The following is a 12,702-nucleotide window of genomic DNA, read 5'->3' on the forward strand; positions in this document are numbered from 1 at the left end:
AGCGAGGCAATCTTCCTTGCTCTCCGTCACACTCCTCCATTGTTGCACTCGCATTCACAGAGTGGATGGATGAGCTGGGAGGTCACAGATGGAGAGAAGTGTTATGTTTGTTTCTCTCTCTCTCTCACACACACACACACATGCACACGCACAACGGTCTCTGAGTTAACGTCTTCACAGATGGGGAGTATGCTAAGAGGCAAATGTGCAGAGCAAGGAAAGTGCTTTAGATGTCATGCAGGCACACTGTTCACTAACTGTACTTGTTAATCGCCATCCATCTTGATATCAATATGCCCGCGGTCTGTGGGAGCACAATGGTACACACAATCTGGCCTAATTTGAGCATTTCCGGTCCTTTTAGATGAATGTTAACAAAGGCCAAACTGTTGGTGGACGTCTCTAAAAGATTATGAAGGTCGATTATTCTCTTGTGTGGTGCATTAAGTGATTTTTTTTTTTCCTTTCGGGTCGGCTCAGAAAACAGTCAGGGTTGACAATTGCAAAGTGAGATGCACACTTACCGATAATCAGGCTAAATGTGAGCATTTTACCTCCATTGCAGTCAAAGTCAGCAAAGGACCGATTGATGGATGACTCAAAAAGATTATCCTTAATGAGAGGTGTGTTGTGTGTTAGGTATTTTTTTTTTCTCTATCTGCTCAGGAAACGGTCAGGGCTAACGCTCATAAAACGAGATACAGACATTCGAATAATCTGAGCTAATTTGAAAATTTTACCTCTCCTGAACCTTCACCTTCTGAAAGCTCCTTCCAGTTTGATTACAAATTCTTCCCGCTCCCCATTTATTCATCTGAGCTGACCCTAGGTACAAAAGTCATTGCTGCCCTGAGGATTGGGGGAGACATTTAGCAACAATGTAAACAATTGGTATATGATGGTGAGGAATGCAGTTTGGTGTCCCTGCTGTTATCTTATTCGTCAGGAACAGGATGTCCCGAAACCCGTGTTGGTCGAGTCACGGGCCTGTCTCTTTTTTCTCTCTTTCTTTATTCTTACCCCAACTTCAGATGGGCCTAGGGTTAAATTGCATGAATGTTCTGTTTACTGCCATGAAAAGCACACTTGCACGCTTGCTGAGATCATTTGGTTGAGTTATTTACACTCCAGCTTCCATCTTTGGAGGCAGCTAAGCATGGAATGGGTTTTGTTTCTCGGTGATTCCTCTAGATCAAGAAAGAAAGAGATTTGGAAAAAAAAGAACATGTTTTTCATCTCAATTTTCTGTTGGAAAATTTTAGTTGTGACTTGGAACTTCTAATGTACACGCAGAATTCAAAAGTTGAAACAGAAACAGGATTTGGATCAGGTTGATATTAGTCTGAGTACAACTAATGCAAATCTTCCATGTTATTTTCATGTGAACAAAGAAGAGAAGTAAAGGTGAAGACTGAAAATAGAAATGAGACTTTCTCTTATGTTGGTCTGGATTTGTCCTCCAAAAGCCATGTTGTGGCTTGTGCGCTTGTTTCTATGGCAACCATCATTTGATACCAGAGGTGTGTAGGAAGGCGGAAAAATATGGTTAAAAATTAGCAGGCTGTCTTATGCATGGTCCATAATCTACCCATGTTGACTTATTTGTGTGTGTAAGTACGCGTAAGATGAGTATGTTGACACATTGCACATCTAGAACATGACATTCATTTGCATGTATTGGTAGGCCATGCCGGAGCGTATTATCATTGATCATATGGTATTTTGCTCAAAGTGAATATTTTAAAGGTTCATAGAGTTACATAGTTGAAAATATCTCAATGATGGCATGGTTAGGATAAAAACGCCACATCTGCATGACACAAAGCCCAGGACTTCAGGATACTCATTGGGCACAATGTTGTTGACTGCCTTGAAGCATGTTAATATAGTCTTTCTTTTGCCCCGCCTCTTCTTCTTCTTCCATGAACAGTGGCCAAATTTCCATCGGCACCCTGTAGGTAAACAGCACCGGGTTCGACCGATCCAGTATAGAAGTTTTACATGGGATGCCCTTCCAGACACAGCCCTATGCATTTATCCGGGCTTGGGACCACCACAAAAATGGCAGTGGCTTGTGGTTCCATTTTTCTTTTGCCCCTCCCCCCCAAAATAAAAAAAAAAATTAAGTACAAACACTATTTTAAAATTATTAAAACAAAGCATTTCAATTAAAGCCAATGCTCATATCTATGCAAAAGATATGTAGCTTTACAAAGGATAACACTCATTCTAAGCAATAACAAAAGCCATTTGGAAGCTGGTTCCATTGTTTAATAAAGACGTTAAGGCAGCCCTAAGACAGGCAGCCTTTATAAACTCTGTATTAGCTGAACGTAACGCAGAGATAAATTTCATTTATGGGCAGACATTAAGTAATCACAAGGATATGAAACTTGGGACTCGGTCCAGGGGAGCGTGAACGAAAAATCAAATTAAAGTGCAGATTTTTACCAGTGATTTGAGAGGCTCGGGTTTCAAAGTTTGACTCTAGAGTTTCGCGAGAGCGTTTCTCATGACTTATGAGCTCGTTTTTTTTTTCCCCCTCTGTGATGCACACGATGAACTAGAGTGGTTGCTTTGACAACAGAAATGATAGATGCGCACTGATCAACACTATGGACATCCGGTCTCGCAATGTTGTGGTAACTATGGTTACCTCTAAGAGCACCAAATGTTCTACTCCAAAGTGTGAGGGTATCATCTGTGACACTGTGCAGAGGCACAACGTTCCAAATGGAAGTACTGTAACTTCCAAAACTGTATATTACTGGTACAGGAATGATTTGCGTGACATCTTATATTTGCCCTCAATTCAAAAGCATTCTCAGGAGTCTTAATATCAATTCATTTTCTCTTTTAGAAACCTTTATGAGCCTATTTGGAGGGCATGCTTTTGTGTCATACAAATAAGCCACTGCGTACCCCTCTCCTGGTGTATTGTCAGCGCTAAGTACAGATTTCCTAGCCAGTGAGGGTCAGATGTACTTTTTGAGCAGACTCTAACAACTTAAGTTAGCAAAAAAAGCATCTGTGATCTTTCACCAAAGACATAATATCCATGGACAGTGGGGCCAAGGTCAAGCACTTTTGTTGGAATGACAACGGGGGCGGAGCTCGTAGATGTCAACGTGATGAGCGACAACTACTTGCAGAAGGAAAGCGGAAAACCAGAGCCGCTATGATGGCGGTAAAAGCATGGATTGTGTTTTCGCCCCTAGAACCAGCATTTCCTCACCAAACTACACTTGTCAATTATCAGAACTGATACTCACAAATAGTAGACAGAAATTCTGACTTGATATAGTCGGACTCGCCTCCCCACACAGGTTGGGCTTTTGAAACAAGTACGTATGAATGTATAAACAAAAAGCAGCCTAAATCCAAAACTAAGATTTTATAGAAGGATAATTTTTGTGCAAAAGTGTTTGTAACATACTCGCTTATTATATAAGTGCCAACGTTCTACCCAGGTAAATGAATCTATCATGGCAGAAACAAAAAAAGCTCAAGGACCAATGCGATAAAAGTTAACAGGAAGTCGGCCATATTTGTTTGAAGCAGCTATTTGGGGTGAACTCCAGGGATTCTGATATGACACGCTCTTACAAGGGAATTCACTTAATTGAGCCTCAATCGAACTCAGGTACACAGACAGATGGGCGGCATTAGTTTGCAAAGCATTTTTGCTGACCCCATCTAAATTGAATGGAGCGTGGCGTCAAAGATGGATGATCGTTTCCAGGTTTGGCCATGGAAAATCCTCAAAGTCCTCAAAGTCCTCAAAGACTCATTCATCACTGCCTGCACTTTTTATTTTTGTATGTGGCAAAAATTGCAGTCCTCTAGAACTGCACCATATCATCCTCAGATCTGATGCTATGTAAAAGTAAGCATAATTTGTCAATTTTATGAAAAACTTTTCTGTGTGTCTCAGAACAATGTTGCTGTTGAGACTGATGCTGGACTGCTTCATGGATGGGTCCATTGAAAAAAAAAAACACTGCCATATCCACTCCATCAGTCAGACTGCAGTTTTCTTTAAGATAGTTTCATACTCCCCCCAAAATAAATAAATAAAAGGAAAAAAACTGCACTGCTGAAAAAAAAAACCTGTCAAGGTCTTTCGCTGATGCTTGTGAGAATAAAACATTGAGCTCTTCAGTGGCTTCCATCGCAGACCTTCTCACATGCTTTTGGTTACCATGACAACTAAGTTGAACTATACCTTGACTCATTTTTTACATGCATGAGTATAAGAATGGAAGAAAATGAAAATTGACTTTTGAATTGCATAATGGAATGCGCGCTAATGATCACCTGATACAATGCTTGACGATTTAATATAAGCACATTTGCCATGATTAACTCGAACAGATTGACTGCATTATTCTATTCTTTTTACTTACGGAGCAGACTGTTTTGTTAGTGCAAAATTAGTGTCAAACAATAGCCAATTCCCTTGCTGTTGCTATGGTGACATAAATCACACATTAATGGTTGTGCACTGCCTGTGGAAGTACAGTTTGTGGAAAGTAATCACCGAATGAAAAGAAGTCATCAATGACAGAACTTGTTTTGCACAATGCAAAAGAAAGCCATTAGAATGAACTTCTCTGAGACGGGAAAACGCTCGGGCTATCCTGTTCGTCTAAGACGCTGGTTATTATTTGCTCGATTGTGGAATGTAATCTCTTCGGGGAAGTGAACAGAATAAGATTTTCTTTGTGTAGTATTACTATGCGTATGACAATAAAACGCTTGAATCTTGAATGGTGTTTGTGATCATTTCCAGTTGCACTATCTGGAAATTAGATTTGACAGTGATTGATTCCTACCTACCATATGGGGGGGGATTATAAACTCAACCTTCTATAAAATCAATACTGACATGAGGAATTCCATCCTTGCACTTGTTATATAGACGAAGAGCAAGCATGGTCCATGAATGCACCAGGAGCTAGAAAATGGAGAGTAGGTGGATTTGCAGATGGGTGCGGAGCAAGAGGCACTCTACCCGTGTGGTTTTACCTGTATTACATATGGCCCTTTAAGCAGCATTACTCACTGTAGCGCAGATACAGGTACACTTGTGTTACATAAACCAGAGCTTGAGTATCTGCCTACCACGTTAAAAATTCCACAGATCTTTCTCATCTTCTCATTTTCTATAGCGCTTATCCTCAACAGTGTCACGAATGAGCTGGCACAATCCAGGCTGAAATTATTATTTGATTTACAAAAAAAAAAAAAAAATCTGTCAATATTCTTTAATAATGTTGACGATTTAAGTAATAATCTACTACAGGGCGATGTTAAACAGTGGGAATACATCCAATTAAATGGTGTTTCCAAACTTTTCGGCACTTTACATAGAGACAACCAATCGTTAAAACTCACTTTCACTTCTGAGGAAAAGATTGATCCTTCAATGAGCTGAACTTGCAGACTGAAAAAAGTCATCAGTAGAACAAAAATGTTTTAAAAAAAACGGACTTTTCCTTGAAATGTATAGTTAAACATGTTTTAAAGGGATGCAAAACTTATTTAGCCATTTAAGGAAAAAAAAACATTTGACTTAACTACTATAAAGGTCCAATATTGCTCTTTTGCTAGTTAAAAAGTTAAAACCCCCTTTTGTACTTGCTCCTGTTTGAAGATGACATTGCATGTGCTCAAGGCTTAGGTGGTTTAGCTGACTTCTGGATTTGGTCATGTGACATCTACAAACCGAGCCGTGATGAGTCAATATTAGAGCGCATATGTCTCTTTCAGACAACAGCAGGTAGAAAACAAATGTGTTTTTATTATTAATTGTCTATGAAAACAATTTAGTCATCAGATTCATTATAAACAAAATATTACCGTTTTACTGCTCAAAATGCCTAAATAAGCTTAGTTTCCCTTGAATTATTTCGGAACAATGAGCATGTTCAAATAAAGTAAATCCAAAGGACTTTATTTCAGTTTGGTGATGCCAAAGAAAGAGAAAACCCAAATTAAGAGTCCAACTCAGAACCTCTCAACTTGTGAGGCAGAGGTGCTGATCGCAATACTGCCACACATCTGACACGAAACTCAATCTGAATTTATCTACCCTCGGCTGTTACTGTTCACCGATTACACCGATTACGTGTTTACAGCATTTATGGCTAATCCGTCGCAGGACACATACACAACCAGTCATATTTCCATCTATGAATAATTGAGTGTTTTCCACGAATCTAACATGCATGTTTTGGGATGCGAGAGGAAGTCAAAGCAGAGAATTTATCTCAAAAGCACAGGGAATATTGTTTCGGAAAGGAGGGGAAGCAGGAGTTCCAACTCCACAAAGGAACCCGCAACCCCTTAATCGGGGCTGACACTAGTGCTCGGTCCGAACCGAGACCGTCGTAAACCGAGGATCCCTCGTACTTGTCTTCATTCATGACGATGATGCGAGGACAAACGCAGCTCCTCTGACGCACGCAGCAGTCGTGCGTCCTGCGCGCGCCCACCACCCCCTCCATCTTGCTGCCTCGGAGCTCGCTACCACACGTGCGCGCTCCCGCGAGGAAGCTGACCTGTTGGAAATGTTGCGATAAAACTGAGGGATCCACACCACGTCGAGTGAAAAAAAGTGGACTCAAGAGTCGTGCCGGGAAATAAGGAAAACCAAACAGGGTTGGACATTTCTTACATAACCGATTCACTTATTTTAAGGTAAGTGAGCATCTTTTGTGCGAAAGCTTTGACATTTGAAGAACATCTGCTTGTGTATTCTCGGAAGGTAACTATTTGGCATGAAACTATAAATGGGGCTTTTTCTTTTTACTTCCTTAGTTACTTTGCAACAGGCTTGATTTTTAGCCTGAGACTTTGCCCAAACTCTATGCGGAGGCAGGATGCTTCTCGGCTTAACGCGCTCTCAGTCTCGCAGTGTCCGTGCATCCGCGACATTGTCATGATAAATCATCACCTCACACCCAAAAAGTGATTCTGCACCCCGAGAAGCTGCACAGTGAGGGGCGTGTGTGTGTGTGTTTGCGCGATAGAGAGAGCCAGAGAGAGAGTACATATCCAAGTTGAAGGGAGTTGTGCAGGAATTTGACATGACTGCATCGTGCGTCAATAAAAAAATTATTTACGCCCCAAACATCATTCATGATCAGCACGATTCCTGCTTAACATATTTGCCTCAGAGTTTTGATGTTCTTCATGTTCTCCTCATGCTTGTGTGGGTTTTCTCTGAGTAATACAGCTTCCTCCCCCATCAAAAAAAAAGCTTGCATTTTGGTTCATTCAAGACTCAAAATTGTACGTAGGTGTGAATGGGAGTCAATGGTTATTTTACTATACTGTTATATGCCCTGCAATTGACAGTTGGCCAATCCGGGGTGTACCTTACATCCAATGAGTATGCACTATAGAAAAGCAGATAAATCCGCCCTGCGATTGATGTCAAGAATTTCTTGCATTAACAATCGACAGGAAAACAAATGTAACGAAGCTTGATAAAAATTTCCCCGTGATTGATTGGTCGCCAGTCCAAGATAATACCCATTTGTCTCATCAAATATTAGCTGGGTTAGATTTCTCGCCCCCCATGACCCAACTAGGGCTTTATGATGAAAAGTATGAAAAATTGATGAATGGGTGACCAATGTGGCTCATTTGTATTTACGTCACTGCTTCTGTATTTGGCATAGCCACACAGGCAAAACATACTTCCTCAGTAGTGTGTGTGTCAACCGTTGGCTCTCACACAAAATTCAGCATAGACATATGACATCAATCATTGGGTGAAAAGTTGCAAGGCCTCCTCATTGTTTTGCCATTGCGGAAAAGCTCACGTCGGAGAGCCGCAGTTCTCAGTCCCATCAAGCAGCAGTGATCGGCACGATGCTGTATCGACGGCACCGCAGCCGCATACTGTAGCACTCGGTTACTATGGCAACTAAACAACATCAGAGAAAAGCTGTCCGGTGACGACATATGAGGACATGAATGGAGTCGACTGGGCCGATTCACTTTCTCGTCTGCGTTTTTGTTGCTGTGTAAAAGCGACGCCTTCTTTTATTTCGCATATACAGTCACACGGGGTATGTTAGTTGTCACTATTGACGTTCGAATCAGAAATGAAGGCTAAATGAAGCATACTCTTCACAGTCTGGCTCAAACATAAGACCATCTGTCCTGTATTGTCAAACCTTTGAAGAGGTGCCGCTCTGGCTAAATCCGCCGCTCTGGCGCGCTGCCATGCAAAACTACCAATTTGCCGGTTTGCCCATAGTAAAGTCATTATTACAGAATTTTATGAAAAAAACTTCCGGTCTTCACCCTGCTGGGCTGCTTCGTCATTGTTACCAGTTATAGAAAAAGTTGAGTAAAATTGGAAGCAAATATTGGGTTGGTGATTTTTTGGCTTATAAATTGTTCAACCCTATGGGGCCCTATTTTTGTGCACAAAAAATGTCACTCACCACGGTTCATCCATGCTTTGCAGAAGAGGGTGGGTCTTAAAGTCCCAAGATTCATGTGAAAAAATACTTCACTTAAAGTTGTGATCATAAATCCAAGTGGCCATATTTGACCATTTGAGTTGATTTTTTTTATTGGTAAAAATGTGTATAAAACAAAGATGACTTCTATTTATCTATTTTTCTAACCTGAAGAAAAAAAAAAAAACTTTCACCCATTCATGACTCCAATCTTTGATTCGATCCTAACTCTGAGTTCTTCGTTGCATCCCCAGCATTTAAAGTGGCCGTATCATACGATACAACTTTCGCTGATAAAGTCTGCTTCAGACTGTATTACTTGGCAATACGTTTACTTGCTGGACAATAATTGCATGCAATTTTCTTCTTTACATGGTACACAATTAGCTTCGGTTGCTTCTGGGGAAACGACTTTGACGTTTCCCCCTCAAGGCTTTCCACAATTGCTGCGAGTGAATTCCAAAGTATTAATGAAGAGATCTTTATTCAGATTGTCACCAAAAGGCAGAGATAAAAGACGTCTTGAGTCAGCATTACATGCTCTCTGCCGTCGTTTTTATCAAGGAGAACTGCCTTTATCTGCGAGCTGGGTGAAAGCATTTGGTGGTAGCCTCGAAGCGGCGGGACTGATGATTAATCGCTATCGTATACGTAATTGGGCATACGCATTATGATGAATTCAAGCGATTTTCCTCACACATGTTTAGGGTCGCCGATGAGCTCGGGCCAATTCCAGCTGGCTTTTGGCAAGAGAAGTGGGGGAAATCCTAGGGGTTGAACAACTGATTTCAATGTGTATGTGAATGTGAAAATAGTCAAGTTGACTTTGACTAATAAATATTGAGCGATGGCTAGATAGATGACTGAGTATCACTGCTAAGAATCAAAGCACATTATGAAAACAAACACAGTAGACATAACACATTAACGATAGCACCGGGTGTTGTATTTTAAGAAGAAAGCACGTGACTCAAACAATCCTTCAGACTAAAGGTGAACACAAAGTCCTCCCGCTGAGGACAAGAATGACTTGCATTATTTTAGGGCAAATGCAGAGCTCAACGTTTTGAGAAGCTCTTGTCTGCTCATACCCACCCCGAAAAGCTTTCTTTACTTGGGAATACAGTAAATCTGGAACACAAACAGCCCCGTCAACCTGTCTCGGGTGTACTTTAAAGTCGAAGAGGTTTTACCCCCTTCAGCTACTCTGGGCTGATGCTCAACCGCGCTTTATTCTCAGCGATGATGTGCGCCTGGTGTGCTGTGAAAGATTGGTACTGCATAAACATGAATAACCTTTGAGGCATTGGCACCTACTGCCAAACTGGAGCTACAGTAAGAGGGGGCAACAAAAGGCAAGACCATCCTGCCAATTAATACCAAATACGAATATAATGATACTAATTTAAGTGTGGCTTGTGTAAAAAGCCTTTCTACAACATATAATACCAGGTTCCATTTATTTCTGTTTTCATACAAAAGTAAGTTGTATCAATTTCGCTGGCTCTCTTGATTTTTTAAGGGACTTTTCCAGTAGTTCCCAAACTTTACATTGACTAGGTACTAATCTTAACACAGATCCGCTCAGCTAAATATAAATGTAAACACGCTGAAGCTAATAACGTTTTTATCTGCTTCACAGTAAGAAATACCGCTTATCTGCAGAGATATCAGTCTCAGTAATGAGCCCCCTTGTGGACCCTCCAATGACTTTCAAAGCGCTTGTAAGCAATAACCATTTTAAAAGCAGGCTGTTTTCCCAATCCTCCTCGCAGCTTTATTGCTATGATTCAATTTTTACCTTGATTTTTAGAATTAAAAAAAAACATAATATAAGACAGAGCTTTCACAGCCATGAGCAATCTTCTGTTTTTTTGGCGGGGTCTCGACCGAGGCTCCAGACAGCAGCAAGCTTAGTCGGATTTCTTTTTTGACTCCCACTCTTCTCCTCTGACTGCTGTTTCTACTGCTTGCGCTTGCCAAGAAAGTGCCTGTTTACCATAAAAGCATACAATATTTAGATTGGCGTGGTAAACTGGATTGTTTTCGGACAGTTGAGTAAAATTTAGTATTTTTTTAACACTATAGACTCAAGGATAATGTTTGGTACACATGCATAACTGAATGAATACTCTGAACTTGATAGGAAACCAATTGCTGCAAGCGTGTATATGCAGGAAAAAATGTATGTGCATGTATTTGGCGCACACCAACTCCAAAAAAAGACACTCATGGGTGCCCTCTGAAAAATAATTTGAGTACGTAGGTAGGTTTAAAAAGAGGCTGCTGAAATTAGCTGGTGCAAATGCATTTTGGTGAGAATGTATATTTTAGAGGTCCGGAACACGGATGTCGTCAAATTTGGTGATCTTTTGAGAATTCATCATGAGAAAGGGCACATTCATCATGGCTTGCAGCTATTATATTTTTCTTGTTCTTGATTTTTATTCAGCGAGAGATTCTCCGGCTGGGGCAGAAGCTGCCATGCCATTTGGTTGTCTGACGCTCGGGGAGAAGAAGGATTACAACAATCCCGCTGAAGTCACCGACAAATATGACCTGGGACAAGTTATTAAGTCGTGAGTAAGGCTCTTTATGAAATTAAGTGAGAACATTGAACCAAAAAAAATGCGTTTTTGCTTTGCAGAGAGGAGTTTTGCGAGATATTCCGAGCGAAGGATAGGAACACGCTGAAAATGTACACCTGTAAAAAATTCAACAAAAAGGACGGCAGGAACGTGAGGAAAGCAGCCAAGAATGAAATCATGATCCTAAAGATGTAAGTCTAGGCTCATCAAGACACGTTTTTTTTTAATGAATACTGTAAGTACAGATGACATAGCATGATCTATATCATATTCTGTTCAGATTTTTATATAATACAATACTTTAGATAAGAATCCACGACCCTCTCCATTGAGTAGTGACTTTTGTTAACATTTTCTATTGTTATTGCTTTGTGACATTCTGCGTGGGAAGCAATTATTGTACACCACATCACAAAAAGTCAAAGTCAAGTCAAGTTTGAGATTAATTTTACTTATAGTGCTACAGGTTTTTTTTCAACCTTTTTAGAGACAAGACACGATTTTGGAGGGTGAAATATTGCGAGGCACACCACCGGTCAAAAATTTTAAAGTTTGGAATTATGTATCCAACATTTGTAATATAAAGTCAAACGTCTCCATCATATTCATTGACAAAGCTAGTGATGGCGAGATGAAGCCCTACAAACCATCGAAACTTTCAGCCAACTTTGCGGCGACACCAACAGTGCTTGTAAATACCCTATGGCGTCATCAAGTGTTCACTTGAATGTACTACAGTTTAATTTCCCTCTGCAAAACAAGTGAACGTGGAAACTTAGAAATAGCTGTTTTAGCGCTACTTTGCATTAGTGCCTGTAAATAAATGAAGAGGATTAAAACATTGGAAAGTTTCATTGGTTTTAACTAAAAAAAAAAAAAAAACGTTTTCCAAAGTGGCTGTGGAGTGAGAAAAAAACAAAAAAACAAACAAACAAAAATCCTCTCACTGGGCAAAGATGATGCTGGTGTAGAAAGGAAAGCGAGGGCCAGTGCGAATAAATTAGAAAAACAAATGTTTTTTTTCTGTTGCTAATACTGCAGTGGATCTTCTTTAAAATGACACAAACTGTGCGGGGGACTCAATTGCGTTTGTTTACATGTTTAATGTGTGCCAAAGTTTCAGTTTGCACTTATTCTGTGTTGTATGACGTCCTTTTTCCTGCACCGTCAGAAGTATTACATCACTGTCATTAAAAATGTCTTTTACATGCGAGCGCGTTATGTTAGCTGCATTGTTGCATGTTTGTGTGAAGCTGACATGAAAAGCATTGCAAGCATACTGCAGTTTCTCTGATGCCGGACTGGTGTTGTGATAAAAGAAATAAACAAAAAATGAGACATTATCATACTTGGTGGTTTTTCATTTGACAAAAGTACTGCAGTTGCACCTGACGCTCCTGTTCTGCTGTCAGCCCCACGAATCACCACCACCCCTTAAGATTTTGTCTCAAAACTGGATTGAATCGGTCACATCTTTGTGCTGATCCCTTCTTTTATTCCATTCTTTCCTTTCACAGGATAAAACATCACAACATCCTGCAGCTGGTTGATGCTTTTGAAACAAAGAAAGAGTACTTTATCTTCCTAGAACTGTAAGTATTTGTCGACCTTGCAAAAATGCCATAACAAGCCTT

The 12,702-nt window shown here is 40.4% G+C and overlaps 1 protein-coding gene and 1 long non-coding RNA gene across 3 annotated transcripts in view; one reads left to right on the plus strand and one right to left on the minus strand.

Annotated features, from left to right (window-relative positions):
- Nucleotides 1–12,702, minus strand: part of LOC148419423 (uncharacterized) — a 19,842-nt gene continuing 7,140 nt past the window's right edge. The window contains exon 3 of the long non-coding RNA XR_015866572.1: nucleotides 1–74. This is a non-coding gene — a long non-coding RNA (uncharacterized LOC148419423). The remainder of the gene's footprint in view (nucleotides 75–12,702) is intronic.
- Nucleotides 6,433–12,702, plus strand: part of camkva (CaM kinase-like vesicle-associated a) — a 12,343-nt gene continuing 6,073 nt past the window's right edge. For both annotated transcript variants that reach the window (XR_015866571.1, XM_088422962.1), the window contains exons 1-4: nucleotides 6,433–6,702; nucleotides 10,933–11,059; nucleotides 11,128–11,259; nucleotides 12,586–12,660. Coding sequence is in view for 1 of the 2 variants with exons in the window: in XM_088422962.1 (XP_088279088.1) it covers nucleotides 10,965–11,059; nucleotides 11,128–11,259; nucleotides 12,586–12,660 (302 nt within the window). In the remaining variant the exon portion in view is untranslated. The remainder of the gene's footprint in view (nucleotides 6,703–10,932; nucleotides 11,060–11,127; nucleotides 11,260–12,585; nucleotides 12,661–12,702) is intronic.

The sequence above is a fragment of the Hippichthys cyanospilos genome, chromosome 9, assembly GCF_059441005.1.
Source record: "Hippichthys cyanospilos isolate Australia breed blue-spotted pipefish chromosome 9, RoL_Hcya_1.0, whole genome shotgun sequence".
In the NCBI taxonomy this organism is placed as follows: Eukaryota; Metazoa; Chordata; class Actinopteri; order Syngnathiformes; family Syngnathidae; genus Hippichthys; species Hippichthys cyanospilos.